Source organism: Mastigoproctus giganteus, chromosome 14 (assembly GCF_048544385.1).
Source record: "Mastigoproctus giganteus isolate SK-2022 chromosome 14, ASM4854438v1, whole genome shotgun sequence".
In the NCBI taxonomy this organism is placed as follows: domain Eukaryota; kingdom Metazoa; phylum Arthropoda; class Arachnida; order Uropygi; family Thelyphonidae; genus Mastigoproctus; species Mastigoproctus giganteus.
Window position 1 is genome coordinate 37531122 of NC_143588.1, and position 19115 is coordinate 37550236.

Genomic DNA, 19115 nt, shown 5'->3' on the forward strand with positions numbered 1-19115 from the left:
TTGGAAACTCCAGACATCAGGCTCCCCCTGGTGCCGTTTCAGGGCTATTTGGCCAGTCTTCGGTGCGTGGGTAGGTACCCAAGTGATGCAATGATGGCAAAACAGTTATGAAGTATAACTCCACAATATGAGAAATGCCTGATGGTGTATGATGTATTTTGACTAAGATGCATTTAGGGCTAAAGCCTCAAGCTGCAAGCAAATTTATACTATGTATATATTAAGTGCAATAGCATCAATTAATACACAGCCATTTCTTAATAAACAAAATATTTATATGGCAGCATCATTTTAAGTTATATCTCATTGTGAATACCTTCACAACGAGATGCCACGATATTGCACTACTTCAATTAAGTAACTCTTCACCTAAGGCTTCACCTTATATCTCATATTGTATTCACAATATGAGATATAAGCATTTAATTATTTTGCACCTATGTTTTGATTCTTCCAAAAGTGTGCGAGTTCTATATCTGAGTTACACACCGAATTGCAGGCATCCTCCACCATTGTCAGCATTTAATTATAAGAGGTACTTTCAATTATTATATGAACAGGATTCTCTAACCTTGTATCTGAGCAGCCCGTCAGAGATTAAATCAGATGTCAACAGATCTAATCTGCTTACAAGTTAGTGTAAATGCATCAGATCTGTTCGCAGCTAACTAATAAATTATTATAAGATTTGCATCATTATGTATATCCCATATTATGAATACCTTCACAATGAGTTGCCATGATATTGCACTACCTCGAGTAAGTAACTCTTCACCATAGGAGAAGGCTATTGTTACTTATTCTCAGTGGATGCCACCACTGAGAATAAGTAACAGCACCATTTCAGAGCTGATTGGCTCCTCTTCGGTGGGTGGGCAAGCATCCTGGTGTTGCAATAATGGGAAGGCAGTTGTGAAGTATAACTCCACAACATGAGAGATGCCTGATAGTGTGTAGTAATTTGAATTATGTCGCATTTCAGAGCTGATTGGCTCCTCTTCGGTGGGTGGGCAAGCATCCTGGTGTTGCAATAATGGGAAGGCAGTTGTGAAGTATAACTCCACAACATGAGAGATGCCTGATAGTGTGTAGTAATTTGAATTATGTCGCATTTTAGGGCAAAAGCTTCAGGTTGCGTAATGAGTTAACATGCTTACAAGTTAGTGCAAATGCATCAGATCTGCTTGCAGCTCGCAACTTGTAGCTTTTGCCCTAAAATTCGACATAATTCAAATTAGTACACACCATCAGACATCTCTCATATTGTGGAGTTATACTTTGCCATCATTGCAACACCAGGGTGCCTGCCCGTCCACCAAAGAGGAACCAACCAGCTCCGAAATGGTGATGTCTGGTGGTGGCATCCGCTGAGAATAAATAACAATAGTTTTCTCCTATGGTGAAGAGCTACTTATTCGAGGTAGTACAATATCATGCCAACTCGTTGTGAAGGTATTCACAATATGAGATATACATAATAATGCCAATCTTATAACTATTTAGTAGTTAGCTGCGAGCAGATCTGATGCATTTGCACTAACTTGTAAGCATGTTAACTCACTATGCAACTTGAGGCTTTTGCCCTAAAATGTGACGTAATTCAGATTTAATCTGTTAAGGTCTGTGGGAATATACTGTTGTTGTGAGCTTTTGAGAGTTGTAGTGTTTTCAAAAATTGGTTATACACTCTGAGTGACCCAAAAAAATCTGTCTATCTTCAACCAACATGGAGATCATCAAGAACAAAGAAGGTTCTAAACTGTATGGAGAAGGCTACTTATACACCAAAAAGAGATCAAAAGTACATGAAAACATTCGGAATATTCTCAGAGGAATGCACTTTCTTGCAAAGGTTGTGTTCATACAGATTTGGAGGTGAAGCAACTACTTTCTGTGACTGAACGCAGCCACAACCCAGATCCTAACAAGGTTAAAACAGCCAAAATAAAGAACACCATAAAAACAGCTGCATTGACCAACAGGGTCAGACCTGCACATATATTGTTGCAGACACCATATGTGTCAGGGGTCGGCAACCTTTTTTTGAGTGAAGAGCCATTTTTTATCTAATTAAAAAAAAAAAAAAAAGATCCCAAGAGCCACATCTCAGCTCAAGCTGGGGGGGGTAGATTAAGAAATGGAATAGAGTGAGAAGGTGTTTTATTAAAAAATACATATATTTTTTAAATATTATTTATTAATGCTTACGATGCGCAGGCAAACTAATCTGAGAAGTGTTTGCAGCTTGAGCTGAAACTAATGCTATATTCATGTCACTGCCCGCTCCCGCTGCGCACCGTGCTTGTTGCACATGTGGGCGAAAAGTTAAAGAGACGCAGCTACAGGTTCAAAGATCCACATGCGACTTGTGAGCGGCAAGTTGCTGACCCCTGCCATATGTCAACAACAGAGGTGTATTGCTAAAAAAAAAATAGTACCGGAATGCTCATTCTCCAGAAGACTATATATGATAACGCCACATCGACTGTACAGCAACTGAATCAGACTCACAGTTCATAGAACAACCAGTTCTAGCGTTCGACTCATGGCGAATCAAAATGCAGCGCTCGCACGCATCACAGTATATCTCATTCGTTGGATCTCTTTATCTAAAAATTTGTACTTTAGTAAGAAACATTCAAGTTTCATTGCGAAATTTATATTTTTGTTTTTAAATAAATTTTTAAAGAAATCTATTAATTTTAAGGATTACTATTAATATATATTTTTAGTAGCAATGGGTAAAATAAATATTTCTACTTCCCCTTTGATTATGCCATTGTTTCATAATATTGGGTGTATAAATTTAATGATTTTCTATTATGGCATTTAGAAAAAAAGTACTGGAACATTGTTCTGGTGCGTTCTGGCCCAAATACACCACTGGTCAACAACCACTTGAAGTCCACTGTGCCATTTGTAGATTTGACCCTTTGAAACGTAATGTTCGATGTCTACAGAAAGGGGCATTGCCAAAGGATCCAACATCCCTACGAGAATTGGAGCATATATCAGTGGTGAATGGAAAACTACAAGGGCTCCAAAATTTCATTTATGACAATGGGCCTGAGTCAACAGCCCACCTTCTGCTCTCATCATCTCGGGGTGCCATTTCATCAGCTAGCCTCAGGTATTGAAATAGCTTGGCATGGAAGTGCCAATTCAGAGTGCCCTTCTGATACCAGAGCCCTTGGCATCTTCCCCAATGCCAAGGCATTCCTACGCTACTGCATCCAGTGCTGATAAAAAAGCAGCTGAGGCCTTTAAAATTGAATTTCAAGAGTTTGTTGATCAGGAGGGTTATCTTTCCCAGCAGGTTCTTAATGTTGATGAAACCATCCTTTTCTGGAAGCAAATGCCCAGGAGAATGTACATCACTAAGGATGAGGCTAGTTTACCTAGGCATAAGCCTATGAAAGATAAGCTCACTCTCCTGTTGGATGCCAATGCCTCTGGAAATTTTAAGCTGAAGCCTATGCTGGTGTATCACTCTAACACCCCCAAAGTATTTAAACAACAAAAAGTCAACAAAGGCATGCTGGGAGTGTTTTGACGCAGTAACAAGAAGGCCTGGGTTACAAGATAAGTCTTCAATAAATGGGCGCTTTAAGTTTTCTGTCCTTCAGTGAAGTGTTATCTTGAGATGAAAAAAAAAAAAAAAAACAGAACAAGGTGGGGATCATGGCCTGGAGCCATGATCCCCACTTGAGATCACTCAAGAGATCACAATCTCTTGAGGCACAATTTGACTTTGTTCAAGTAAAATTTTTGCCACTGTCCAAAGATTTTTGGAGGTTGAAACTCAACATCCTGGACTGTGTGAGGCTGATCGTAAGTGCTTAGAATGATGCTTCCACCAGGTGCTTAAATTCAGCCTGGAAAAACATCTGACCTTTAATCATCTATAACTTTGATGGATTTGAAGTGATAATGCTTTGACAAATGATGATTGTCACTCTTGGTAAATCAATGGGTCTGGAGGTTAACGAAGAGGATGTGGAGGACTATTGATGCTCATGGGCGTGAGCTAACAACAGAGAAGCTACAAGAGTTGGAGAAAATTATGGAAAGTGACACTGGAGAGGAAGAAGACACCCAAAAAGTGTCAGTTGAAGAGTTGAAGACTGTCATTTCTTGTTGGGAGCATTTAAGAGTAGTAAAAACACCCCCCCCCCACAACATTGAAAACACTGAACTCACAATATGCAAAATGAAAAACAAAGTCATTTCTTACTTCAGAAAGCTACAAAAGAGTTGTCAGAAAAACAGTCTACTTTGGACAGTTTCTTTGTCAGTAGAAGTAAAAGACAAAACAACTGAAAAGACACTTGGTTCCTGATCTACTCTAACCACCACTATGCCATCATTGATTTCATCAGCCCTGCACTTCAAGTCTAAAGTAAATGCCAGTTTATTATTTATTTTAAGATTTTTTTTAACTATTTATTAAATAATCTTTATAAAACACTCAATTTTAATTTTTAAAAAAAATCAAGTATAACATGTAAGAAATAACTATTTTATGTGTTGTTGCAGTCGCCTGTCAAGGGTTTAGAACGAATTACAGGGAATCAATGTACTATTGGTTTCAACTTACAATATTTTCAAAATACAATGGGTTTTGTGGAACAAATTACCATCAGATGTTGGGGCTCCATTGCATATATAGTTTTTAATGTATTTTTATTCCATTTTATTATTTCATTTTCCCCATTCAACTTTAAAATGACCCATGCCGATAAAACAACCAAATTCCAGCTAGCTTAGAGACTGCCAGTTTTTGGATAATAAATCCAAACAAACACACAATATCAGAATTCAAGCACAAATGAAGGGAGAATGCACGATCTGTCAACTTTTTTTTTTTGCTATTTTTTTTATAATGCTTAACTTATTTTTATTAAGTACAATATTTTATTCTTAATTATTCTTTTATCCCTTGGAATATTCATCCAAATTTTTATAAACGAGAAACTAAGCACCATGAAGTTACTGAAGAGACATCATAGGTAGTGGCTTCAGTAACATCCTATTAAAAAAATAAAATAAAATAATGAGGAAAAAAGAATAAGCAGAATAAAGAATAATACAAGGGATATTTCATACTTTTAGGAATTAAATTAAAAGGTTTTAGATTAAAAAAAAACCCTTCTTGTGATCAGCAAGGCCATTTTTCCACAGCTTTGGTGGATATGGAAAAGTGTTCCACAAGAATCAGAACACCTTCAATTGTCTTTGAAATCAATGCAAAAAAAAAAAAAAAAAAGTTACTTCAGAAAATAGTCTTTTGACATAATGCAAGTATCAATTTAAATGACAAACTTTCAGACAGTCGGTCTGAGTTTACCAAAGCATACTACACTATCATTGGCAGATTATACTCAAAGTGGCAAAATTCTGAATGTGTTCAGATACCTTTAACACAGCACACTCCTGTTTTATCTATCCAGTATGTAATTAAAAAGACAAGTGTAACAAATACTACCAAAACAAATACCAAAGCTTGCCATGAGTCATCAAGCAAAAATTTGTCATGCTGATTTTGTTGTTTTGTTTTTTCCAGTGCAATGCAAACAACACAGTTTACATATCATAATAAATTCAAATTCAGGAAAGAGAGTTGTAGAATAGATGTGTAGAAATTTGTCTTAAGCCAGTGGGTAAAGACAAATGCTGGAACAAACTTCCATCTGTCATTGTGGAAGTTGATAGCTTAAATAAATTCAAGAAAGAACTGGACAAAACTTTTAGAGTGAATGGATGGGTGAAATGGGGAATTTTTCTTCTTTTTTTTTTTTTTGCCTAATGTTGGATAACTTGTTTTCACACAACCCAAAGATAATATTCTACCTCACTTTCGAAAGCAGCAGAGATGTAATTAATATAAAGATTAATAAAATTTAATATCAATGAAGATTTACTTCTAAAGAAAAATAAATGCATGGAATGGCAACATAACTTATACTGCCAAAAGTCGGAAGTTCAAATATATGAACAAAGATACTGCTCTTCTTTGTTAACAAATCAGTACAGGCTGTGTATGTCAACATGGTTATTAAAGACCAGTGAGAAACAAGTTGTGAATGTTACACAGATTGTCATTTTACCAGAAGTGGTTTGAAATAGGGTGAAAGTACAAGCCATGTTTATATGCAATTTTACAAAATAATAATAAATAAATCTGGTAAATTGTAGACTTTATTAGTGGAAGCAGGTTTTCTATCATCAGTAAGATATAGTACATTTAATTAAGGAAATTCTGAGTACTGGACCCAAAAATAAATACATGGATATTAAAGTGCTAATGGAGTTTTCAAAAATCTTTAGATAACCCGAGTGCTTTATCAAAAGTTTTTGAGAGGGCGCTCTGGTCGCGGAAGAGAACAGTCGGTGGATTTTTGGAAGTTACGACTCCCGGTGTTGGCGCCAATATTGTTGAACTGGCCGCCATATTGTAATCAATAAGAAATAGCGCAACGTATATATCTCGAACTGATAACTTAAGGTATAACGTAAAACTAGATAACGTAATACAAAGCACTGTATTAGGAATCTGTTAGCTTAGTATAGTATTATCAATTAATCAAAAATATTTATTAATCTTATTAAATTCCATTGTTAAACGGATATCATGACACAGACTAGAGCTGCAAAGCAAAGATCACAGACTAGTGAGAGTGCTGTGACTCGCGGAAGAAATGAAGGGACGATTCTCCAACGCATCACAGTCTCAAAAAATGTGCGAAATGTGAAATGTTTGCTGAACTTTCTAAAACGAGACACGATCTAGCCAAGGAGGATGTCTTTGTGTGCTAGATGCCTAGTGTCAAGAAATTAGGCACAAGCTCAGCGTTCTGATGGGTGTCTATGAGAGCGTTGAATAAATTAATGTGAGGGGCCAATAAAGCTCTCAGCTGCCCAGCTCAACAGCAGAGCTGACTCCTGTGCATCAGGAAACACAGAGGCAATCTCCAAGGCAGAATGCACTAGTCCCAAAGGAACTAGTTATTGTTGGTGACTCTACTGTCAGGGAGACAGGGAATATACTATGCAAGAAGGATAGGTGGAACAGGACCAGGGTATGTCTGCCAGGGACAAAAGTTGATGACGTTGTAGAGCAGATATCATCTTTCAAGGGCACAAAAGGTGATATTATTGTATACATCGGAACTAATGACATTAAGAGTAAGAGATTTGCATATTTATTCAACAAGTACAGGTTAATCTTGAAAAAAATGTCGCAAGTTAGGGTTGAATGTGAAAGTGTCTGCAATTCTGTCCAGACACAACAGGAGGGAGTCTATGATGAGAGCCTTATCGAGCAATTCGGCCCTAGAGAGACTGTGTAAGGCTCAAGTGGTAGAATTGTTTTCAGCCTGGTCTGTGCTTGTCGACAGGAGAGACTGCTTCTACAGGGATGGGGTACACTTAAATAGAAAGGGTGCAAGAATATTTGCTGATGCTTTCGAGGCAGTGCTAGTTGGGTCAAAAAAACTGCTAGCTTGAGGGGGGGGGGATAAACAGACTAAAAGGTTAACAGTGGCCGAAGGCAGAGGCAAAAGTGATTCTTGTACTGCTTCTATTACAATGAGCAGCAGCATAGAAAGCATGGCAATGGAGATTTCCAGGAATATTGGGAGTCATAGTGGAACAAGTAAATACACGGGCTGTGTTAGGGTAACTAAGAGTAAAAACAGGTGCAGGTATACTTGCATGTACACCAATGCTAGGAGTATAGTTAATAAATTTGATGAGTTTGAAGTGCTAGTCAAGACATTAAAGGCAGATATTGTTGGGATATCAGAAACGTGGTGTCACACAGATAAAAGCAATGCAGAATGGGATTTTGGGGAGTACAAGGTGTACAGAAAAGATACAGAACAGGAAGGGAGGAGGGGTTATGCTGTTGGTTAAGAAACAAAATCTAAGGAAGTGCATCCAATTGAGGTTCGTGGACAATGCAATGCTGAGTCTGTTTGGTGTAACAAATACTGAGAAAGGAAAAATGAGAGTAGGTGTGTGTTATAGGCCTAATGAATCTGATGAGTATAACACGCAGTTGAGTATAACACGCAGAGAAATAGAGTGGGCCAGTAAATCAGAATCTGTTTTAATGGGGGATTTTAACTTTCCAGATATTGACTGGAACTTGTGGCTTGGTCACTCACACACTAGCAAGACTTTTTTGGATTTATCAGATGACTGTTTTCTACAGCAGCATGTTCGAGAGGCAACCAGAGGGAGTAATACTCTTGATCTGATTATCAGCAGTGATTATTCATGCATTAAGAATTTGTCGATAAAGGAACCACTGGGTGATCACAGTGTACTGATATGGGAATTACTTAAAGATGTAACTACCATCAAGGCTAAAGGGAAGGGCTTTTACTTTTGTAAAGGTGACTATAGGGGTCTCAGACAGTTTTGAAATTCTACAGTGGGATCAGCTGATGTTGTTACCGAAATTGAATTCTTAATCTTGGAGGCTACTAGGCTTTTTATTCTAATTAAGAAATACTGTTCAAAGTTCAGGCCTAAATGGATGTCAGATGAATTAATAAAGCTTGTGGTAGAGAAGAAAAATGTATGGGATGCATTTAAAATTATCAGGTGACACAGAAGCCGATGGCAGATATAAGCTTGTCTGTAATCAAGTCAATAAGGCTTGTCTGTAATCAAGGTAGGCGAAGGCAGATTACGAGAAATCACTGGCAAAGAGTTCTTTACTCATGTAAACTCTACAAGGAAAGGGATGAATCGGATTGGGCCACTTAACATAGATAGGTTGACTATTGATGATCATGCTCAGGTAGCTGACAAACTGAATCAGTATTTTTGCATCTACATTCACACATGAGAAATTATTCAATGAGAGGAATGCCAGAAGTTTATTAAACTAACAGGGGGCTAAGTGATTTTGTAATAACTGAGAGCAAAGTGGAGGAGAAGTTGTTGAAGTTAAACATACGGAAGGCACCTGGGGTAGGTGGGATCTATACAGTTATATTAAAGGAGGCAGCAAAGGAAGTAAGCAAACTCGTAGCCATAATTATGAGAGCTTCGTTGGATTCAGGGGAGGTACTCATCGACTGGAGGTGTGCAAATGTATCACCAATTCACAAAGGGGATTCAAAAGGTGACACAAGTAACTACAGACCTATTAATTTAACTTGTATTCTAGGGGAAATTATGCAGTCAATGGTTAAAGAAGCATTGCAGGATCAACCAAACAAGACTGCAATAATAGTTAAGACACGGTATGGATTTATTAAAGGATTACCACATTGAGTGGTAATCAATGGCCACTGCTCTTCGTGGACAAATGTTATTAGTGGAGTTTAACCACAGTTCAGTCTTGAGACCATTGTTGTTTTGTATATTTATCAATGATATTGATGAAGGTATATCAGGTATATCATTTGATTGGATAATATGATGTGGTCACAAAGAAACTGAATGTCAAAAATAATTTTGATATCATATACTTGGATTTCAGGAATGCTTTTGATAATGTTGCACATGGAAGACTACTGTACAAATTTGGGAGGTATGGCATTAAGGGTAAGTTGCTACAATGGATAAAGGAATGATTGAGTGAGAGATGACATTGAGTGGTAATCAATGGCCACTTGCTCTTCGTGGACAAATGTTATTAGTGCAGTTCCCCACGGTTCAGTCTTGGGGCCATTGTTGTTGTTTTGTATATTTATCAACGATATTGATAAAGGTATATCAGGTTTAATGTCCAAGTTTGCAGATGATACAAAGGCGGGCAGAGTTGTTAACAACAGCAAAGACAGTATGCTACTCCAACTGGATCTAGATAAGTTGGGTAAATGGTCTAAGAAGTGGCAACAGAAGTTTAACATTGATAAATGCAAACTACTGCATATGGGTAGCAATAACTCAAGAGAAACATGCTAACTGTGTGGTACTACATTCAGGGAAGTGGAAAGTGAAAAAGACCTGGGGGTAATTGTGCAGTCAAATATAAAGTTTGTTGAGCAGTGCAAACAGGCTGACAGGACAGGTCATGGAGTTTTGTCAATGATATATAGGAATTTTTGCTAGCAGGGACAGGGAGGTTATTATCCTATTGTACAAGGCAATGGTCAGACCACACCTAGAGTAGTGTGTACAGGTCAGTAGGCCTCATTTCAGGAAGGATGTACAGTTGTTGAATGTGTACAAAAAAGGGCAACAAGATTGGTGGGGGGAACAAAGGGGTGCTCTTACCAAGAAAGGCTCTGCAAATTGCAGTGCCTGTAGAGTAAGCACATGCAAGGTGATCTGATTTAGGTGTATAGGCTTTGAATGGGTTGAACAAGCTGAATCCTAATGGAATTCTTCCTCTTGCTCAGATTAAGAACCTGAGGGGACATAGATTCAAATTGATGGAAGCCAGTTGTAGAATAGATGTGCGGAAATTTGCCTTTAGCCAGTGGGTGGTTGATTGGTTTGTTTGTTGTTTGGTTTTTAGAAGCATTAGCAACTAAGGCCATATTGCTCCGGGATATGCGGTGGTCATTCCCTGATCTTTCCGCATCCTCTGTATTTGGTGGTGACGGGCTCAAACCTCGGTCTAATCAAGAAGCGAGTGCTATGCACTGCTGCTCCTTCCCACCTGGCTACGGAGGCACCTGGTTGATTGGTGGAACAGACTTCTATGTTTGTTTTGTGGAAGTTGATAGCCTAAATAAATTTAAGGCTGAGCTGGACAGGCATTTAGAATGAATGGAGAGGTGAAATGGGAGGGGTTTTTTTTTTTTTTTTTGGCCGATGCTGCATAAGCTTGCTTTCTTGCATCATAGCACTAATACTAATGCTAACCCTGAGCTAATTACATAGGATCAACTAGACCCTTTTCCCAGATATTTCAGCAATTTGTGCTCTTGATCTACTCTGTCCGCACAGGCAAAAGCTATTTTAGAATAGATATTTTTGAAAATATTTTCTTTGATTTCTCCACTGAAAATTACAGATTTCTCTGTTAATTATCACACAATTAGGAAAAATCATGAATTAAGTTAAACCGAATGCCACTCAACCTATAAGCAAGGGCTGAGTGGCACCTGTCAGGGTTATTGATAACAAGCTGGCTCCGATCAGTAATGACTAGCTGTGTGTGTGACACTGAAGCATTATCTGGAATTAAACTGCCAGCAAACATGCTCCTGTTACTGACAGACATACAATTGCAAGCTTTCATTGAAATGTATTGTTTTATACTAAATTTGCAGTTTGCTCATCAATGAATCTAAGAGGAATTTTAATTTTAAAAAAAAAACTATTAAAAATATGTTTTTAATATAAAAAAACAGATTTTTCAGAATTTGTTCAGAAAAGATTGAAAATATAGGCAAAATCGAAAAGTGAACATATCATAATTAATTATTGAATATTTTCAGATGCAGTTATATTGGGTCTAAATATCTCAATGTGCTTAAAAGAATATGTTATGAACCTGCTGATGGGTTAAATATTATTTATCTTTAATATGTTGTTGTAGGAGCATTAGCAACTTAAACAATATTGCTCCGCTATATGTTATGTTTGTAGAAACGCATTTAAGAACTGATTTGCATGTGGTCTTAGCTGAAAATCTCAGAATATCTCATGGGGTAAACCCTGCATAGGGTTTACACCCTCTGCCTGATATCAGCCAATTACAGCCCCGATTGAAGAGACCCTCAGAAAGTCCTCCAGTCATCGATGGAATTCAAAATCCAGAACTCTCCAAACAAGTGATAAAACCAATACAGTGCTATGGAGGACAACTTTCATATAATTAATTTAGAGAACCAAGTCATCAACGCTATACAAAATTCACTTTTTTTTTTTTTTTTTTTATGAAAACTTCATACACGAGTGGTATTAGAAGCAATAGTACTTAGTAGGTGCATGGACTGAATGTTCAGAAGATGAAAGAAGATACTTGTTGACATTAGACTTCAATTTCTGTAGATTATAATTTTCAGAAAATATGTATGAAGGAAGGTTCATGATAATACGAGGAAAGTTTCGTTAAAATGATGTATGGCATTCAACAAGGTAGTTAAATTTTTATGTGAATAATATATAAAAGATAAAAAAGCAAAAAAGATTACCTGCTTTAGTAAAAAGGATCATTACATTATTTTTTGTCCTCAGAAGTTTCTTTAATTCTTTGGCATCACTAACACTTTCAATCAATGATCTATCCATTTTTTTGGCATCTGAGATCAACAGAATTTTCTGGAAAAAAGAAGGTCAAATCTGTAAAACAAATTTTTACATAGAAAGTAATTTGAAATGAACTTCAAAATTTCAAAAATTTAACATGATTAAGCCAATAAATGTACACCGAAAAGCTCTAATACATTCCCACCATATTGAGACACTAAAATATCATCTGATATTTTAGAGTCAAACTTATATGACAAGTATAAAATCCTATGTTTGAATTAAAGCTATGTGCTTAAAATGAAAAAAAAAAAAAAAAAAAACCATGAATGATACCAATATACTTAAAATTGGTTACCTATACATTGTTTCACACTTTTTAATACCAAAGAATTTTTTTCTTCCCCTTCATCAGACTAAAACAGTAATTTTTAAAATAAAAAAAAGAGCAGAAATAATTGAATAAAAACATAGTCTGTTGTTCTAAATGAAAAGTTTAATTCAATACAAATACACCACTATATGAGATGGGAAAGATGATTCAGAAAAAAAAAGGTAGACTTGGATATAAAATATTATTAAGCACAAATTTAACAATGCTCTATTTGTAACTCTGCTAATATCACGATGATGTTCGGTACTTTGTAATCCTATACATTGTATACTACAGGCTATGCACTTATCCCTAGTGTAAACCAAACAAAAAAAAAACTATCCATGTCATTTTTTAATATTCCTTCACTACAGTTTTGAACTTTCGACCTTCCACTCTGACTTCATTAGAATTTGAGAAATACCACACTAAAAAAACAATCACTTTCTCACTATTCGTATAAAGAACACCATGTGTCCACTTATATGACTCTTAAATGGCAATCAGCCTTGCTCATAAGAAAAAAAAAATTATTTAAATTTCAATGTCTTTAAGAGTCAAAATAACAAGTTAAACAATATACACAGTGCATTACACATTGTGATGGGGTCACAGAGGAACTGGATACAAAAAATAATTTTGATATCATATACTTGATTTCAGGAAAGCTTTTGATACCATTGCACATGGAAAACTGCTGTACAAATTGGAGCAGTATGGCATTAAGGGCAAGTTGCCACAAAGGATAAAGGGATGGTGAGTGGGAGATGGCAGAGAGTGGTAAAAATGGACACTTCTCTACGTGGACTAATGTTATCAGTGGAGTCCCCCCCCAGCTTTCGGTGCTGGGCCCATTGTTGTTTGGGTATTTATTAATGATATCAATGAAGGTATATCACGCTTAATGTCCAAGTCTGCAGATGATACAAAGGTTGGCAGGGTTGTTAATGATAGTAAAGACAGTATGCTACTGCAATAGGATCTGGAAAGGTTAGGTAGATTGACTGAGAACTGGCAACTGTAGTTACAGAGAAGGGCAACAAGATTGGTGAGAGGAACAAAGGGATTTCTTACAATGAGAAGCTTAAATTTAATCCCGGGGGCTCACATCTGGTGAGTATGGGCTTGGCACACTCAGGATCCTGAGCTGGATATCATCATTATTCTCTTTTTTGGCGATTCCTTTTTGACACATACTTTCACTCTCTCTCGGGAATTTTTTTAGGTGGTGCAGCATAAGCTTTAGGCTTCCTTGCACCATACGGCTAATAATAATTCTGTAAGTTGCAGCATCTGGAGACTAGGCACCTGAGAGGTGATCTGATTGAGATGTACAAGGCCTTGAATGGTTTGAGCAGCCTCAATGCTGATGGGATTCTTCCTCAGATTAAGAACCTGAGGGAGCACAGTTTCAAATTGAGGAAAGACAGTTGTAGAATAGATGTGCAGAAATTTGGCTTTAGCCAGCAGGTAGTTGATTGCTGGAACAGACTTCCACACATTGTTGTGGAAGTTGATAGCTTAAATAAATTTAAGGCTGTACTAAACAAACATTTGGAGTGACCGGATGGGTGAAATGGTAAGGTTTTTTTTTTTTTTTTTTTTTTTTTGGCTGATATCTATAAGCTTACTTGCATCATATGCCTCAACTAATGCTAGTGATGAATCCTTTAGGGAAGGGGATACCAGAAGTTTATCAAACTCTAAACGGGAACTAAATGACTTTGTGATAACTGAAAGGAAAGTGGAACAGAAATTGTTGAAGATGGACATAAAAAAAGTCACCTGGGTGGATTGAATTTATCCAATTATATTACGGGAGGCAGAAATGGAGGTAACCAAACCCTTATCCATAATTATGAGATCATCCTTGGATTCAGGAGAGGACCCTATGAACTGAATATGTGTGATTACATCCCCAATTCAGAAATGCGGATCATAAGGTGACATCAGTAATTACAGACCTGTCAGTAACATCTGTTACTGGGAAAATAATGGAGTCACTGCTTAAAATAGTAATGTAGGACAATTTGGACAGGCAAGCAATTATACTGCAATTACAGCATGCCTTTGTTAAAAGGGTGATCTTGTCTAACCAATCTGAAAGGTTACTATGATGCAGTGACCAAGGAACCGGATGCAAAAAATAATTTTGACATCATCTACTTGGATTTCAGGAAAGCTTTTAATACTGTTTCAAATAAATGATTGCTGTACAAACTGGAACAATATGGCATTAAGGGCAAGATTTTGCTATGGATAAAGGGATGGTTAAATGAAAGATGACAGAGAATAGTTATCAATGGGCACTGTCCTTTGTGGACTAATGTTATTAGTAGAATTCCCCAGGTTCAGTGCTAAGCCCTTTTGCTGTTTTCAATATTTATCAATGATATTGATGAGGGTATATCAGACTTAATGTCTAAGTTTGCAGATGATAAAAAGGTTGGCAGGATGGTTAACACAATCAAGGGGACACTATTGCAACAAGATCTAGGAAAATTAGGCCGATGGACTGAGAAATGGCAGTTGAAGTTTAATATTGTCAAATGCAAGGTACTGCATATGGGTAGCAGTAACCCCAGCATAACTTATCAACTGCATGGTACTACATTCAGGGTAATAGAGAAGAAAAAGACCTGGGGTAATTGTGCAGTCAGACATGGAATTGTCTGAGCAGTGCATAAGACTGCCAGTACAGCTCTTGGGGTTTTGTCAATAATATATGGAAACCTTGCTAGCAAGGATAAGGAAGTGATTATCTCTTTGTACAAGGCCATGGTTAGGCCTCACCTTGAGTACTGTATACAGGTCTGGAGGCCTCACTTTAGGAAGTGATGTAGATCTGTTGAAATGGGTGCAGAGAAGGTCAAGCACTCTGGTGAAGGGAACAAAAGGGTGCTATTACCTACAAAGCCTTCAGTTCTGCAAATTGCAGCATCTTGAGACTAGGCACCTGTGTGTCTAGTCTCGAGATGTATTTAAAGCCTTGAATGGATTGAGTAAGCTGGATGTCAATCACATTCTCCCACTTCCTGAGATGAGGTGTCATAACTCAAGTTGAAGGGGAATGGTTGCAGGATAGACGTGCAGAAGGTTGCCTTCAGCCAGCAGGTGGTTAATTGCTGGAACAAGCTTCCATCTGTTGTTGTTGTAGAAGGGGAAGGGTTGAAAAGGGAGAACTAGACAAATTCTGGGAGGTTACAGATAGGTGAATTGTATAGAAGTTTTTTTTTTGGCTGATGCTATATAAGCATGCTTTCTTCTTCCATCATTTACCATCACTACTACCTGCGTTACATGCATGCCCTAAAATCCAGAAAACATCACAGAAAGATTATTATTCTGTAGACAATTTAAACAGGAAAGGATTTATTTTATAACAGGATGAGAGACTAAAATATATTAAAATTGCCCTGAACTTGTTAAGTCAGCAGATCTATATTAGGAGTTGGAGATATACTGACTTATTTAACAAGTACAGAGCAGTGTTAAGAACAAGTCGCAAGTTAGGGTTAAATTTGAATCTGCAATTCTGTCCAGACACAATAGGAGGATGTATATGAGCCTGGTCAATCAATTCAGCTCTATAGAGAGTGTGTAAAGCTCATGAGGTAGAATACTTCACAGTGTGGTCTGTGCTTATTAACAGGATAGCCTGCTTCTACAGGGATGGGATACATTTAAATAGAAAGGGTGCGGTGTTAAGTGGGTTGGAAAACTGCTAGCTTAAGGAGATACACAAACTAATAGATTAACAATAGCCGCAGGCAGAGGTGAAAGTGATTCTTGCAGTTTCTATAGGAACGTACAGCAGTCTGGAAAGCAAGGTGCCGGGAATTTCAAGGCCTGCTGTGAGCAATCATGAAACAAATAAATAAATGGGCTGTGTTAGGGTAATTAAGAGTAAGAACAGGTGCATATATGCTTTCATGTCCACCAATACTAAGAGCATAGTAAATAAATTTGATGAATTTGAAGTACTGGTCAAGTAATCAAATGCAGACAATTGCAAGGACATCATATCAGAGACATGGTGTCACTCAGATAAAAGGAATGCAGAATTTGAATATGGGGAGTACAATGTGTACAGAAAGGATATAGTGTATGGTGTAACTTGTCAAGTAGCAACCAAGGGTCTCCCCAACTCTGCATAGTACACCTAATTCTGTTTTTACACGATAGATACGTTCCTGAAAATTACGTGTAAAAAAAATTCGTGTAAAAAAAGACATTGTATTTATGGAAGAAAAGAAGATTGGTTCCGGATCTAAAAAAATCAGTAAAAATAATTAAAAAAAAAAACACATAAAATATTCGTTTTAAGCTTATTATTTTATTTCAACAAAATACACATGTAATAATATGTAATTAAAATGTACTAAAATAAATTTGTATGCATATGAAATGAAAAAAAATTCTTCATGAACAAAAAAAATCTGTTTTACATATAACAAGATTTTATTCATTTTCCACTTTCTGATAATAAACGGCGCATACGTTTGCGTACGACTGGAATATCACTGCCATCACTAGAAATGTTGTGGACATCGTCTTCTTCCTCTATTAATGAAATTCTTTCTGTGATCTCTTCAGCAAAATCAGCACGAATCTCCTCTGGTGCTGATGTTTCACCGGTTTTACGAACGAATTCAGTTATTAATCGTTGTGTTCGTGTTTTGGTTAGTCCGTTATATAATTCTCTGTAAGAGGCTGTCAACAACTTCAGTTCGCGTTGAAACTTCCCAGCGCGTTCCTCATTAGGGTCATGTTTGACAAAATGATTACCTAATTTTCTAGCCAGTTCCAGACCTTCTTTTATTAAATCTGCATTTAGAACAGGATCATTTTCTTCATTATCACTACGTTCTGTGGGATAAGGAGTCCCAAGGACAACCTCTAATATTTCATCTTCGCTTAGGGCTTTGTCGGTTAACAATTCATCAATATCTTCAAACGATAGATCATCGAATCCTTCTCCACCAATTTTGTGTGCCATTGTAATGATGTTGGGAAATTCGGTCGTATTAGGGATGATGGGATCTTTGCTTTTTACACATTGTGGCCAAACCGCTTTCCAACACGCATTTAAAGTTGCTGGTTTTAATTCAGTTAACGCTAATCCAACTTGATTGATACAATCCATAATTAAGAATTTCTTCCACACATCAATGACTGTTAGTGTTTCATCATTCAGTTTGTCCAAAACGTGTTGGAATGTTCGTTTTACGTAATATGTTTTAATTGTCGCAATTATACCTTGGTCTAGCGGTTGTATCAAAGATGTAGTATTAGGTGGCAGAAATAAAATTTGTACGTTTGGGTGTTCCAAGACAGGATGGCCGGGTGCATTGTCAAGAATCAGAAGAACTTTAAATTCGAGACCTTTCAAATTCATATAACGTCTGACTTCTGGGACGAAACATTTGTTGAACCATTCTGTAAAAATAGTAGTGGTCACCCAGGCCTTCTTGTTTGCCATCCAGTGAACAGGCAATTTATTGATATCTACACCTTTCATTGAACGTGGGTTTAGGGCTCGATTTACCAGCAGTGGTTTCAACATACGATCTCCTGAAGCGTTGGAGGAAAATAATAAGGTCACACGATCCTTAGCTACCTTAAAACCACCAGCAGTTTTCTGCGATTTGGCTACATACGTTCTGTTCGGCATTCGTTTCCAGAAGAAACCAGTTTCATCTGCATTCCACACTTGATCAGGAGTGTATCCTCCATCTTCAATAATTTTTGCAAGTTCCTGCGGGAATACTTTAGCAGCCGATTCATCTGCAGATGCAGTTTCACCTTTAATTTTTATATTATGAAGAGCATTCCTTTTAAGAAACCCTGTCATCCAACCTGTACTCGCAGAAAATTCATACTTTCTGTTTAACTGAGATGAAGTGCTTGGCTCCTTTTCTTTAATCTGTCTGTAAATTCTTAGTGCTGTTTGCTTGATGGCATTTCCATCTACTGGTACTCTTTTTTGTGACTGATCTTCTATCCACATTACCAGGGCCTTTTCCATTTTTTCCTTGACAATATCTCTTGTATATGATGATGAATTAACACTTACTTTTGTTCCAGAACATACCGACTTCCTAATTGCAGCTTCATTTTTCTTAATAGTTCTTACGGTAGCTTCATGTACACCAAAATGCCTTCCTACAGACGTAGCCCCTTGTCCAGTTGCAAGACGATCTAAAATTTGAATTTTAAGTTCCAAAGAAATCGCTTTCCTTTTCATTTTGGTAATAGGCAAATTATTCGACATTATATAAGGGCTACCGAAAAATATCTCAGTTATAATTAATAAAAAAAGTATGAAAATTTTGTAAACTTACAATTTATTGACTATCGGCAAAATTAATAAATTTATATGTGCACAAATTTCACTAAAGATTCTTTCACTTTGAAATAGAGCTTACTACTACATGTCTGCTGAAGATACAATGCACGAATACCGTAGATGTGCACAAAATTAATAAAAACGTTGATGATTCATAGATACATAGACGTAAACATTGGTAAGCAAAAGCACGCGTTTCAAAACGCAAACACTAGCTGTTATCCAATCTAT

The 19115-nt window shown here is 37.0% G+C and overlaps 1 protein-coding gene across 3 annotated transcripts in view; it reads right to left on the bottom strand.

Annotated features, from left to right (window-relative positions):
• LOC150075068 (protein disulfide-isomerase A5) overlaps positions 1-19115 on the bottom strand; it is a 755693-nt gene that overhangs the window by 711780 nt on the left and 24798 nt on the right. For all 3 annotated transcript variants that reach the window (XM_090388976.1, XM_090388975.1, XM_090388974.1), the window contains exon 2: positions 12108-12234. In XM_090388976.1, the coding sequence (XP_090245102.1) occupies positions 12108-12204 (97 nt within the window). In that variant the 5' untranslated portion in view covers positions 12205-12234. The remainder of the gene's footprint in view (positions 1-12107; positions 12235-19115) is intronic.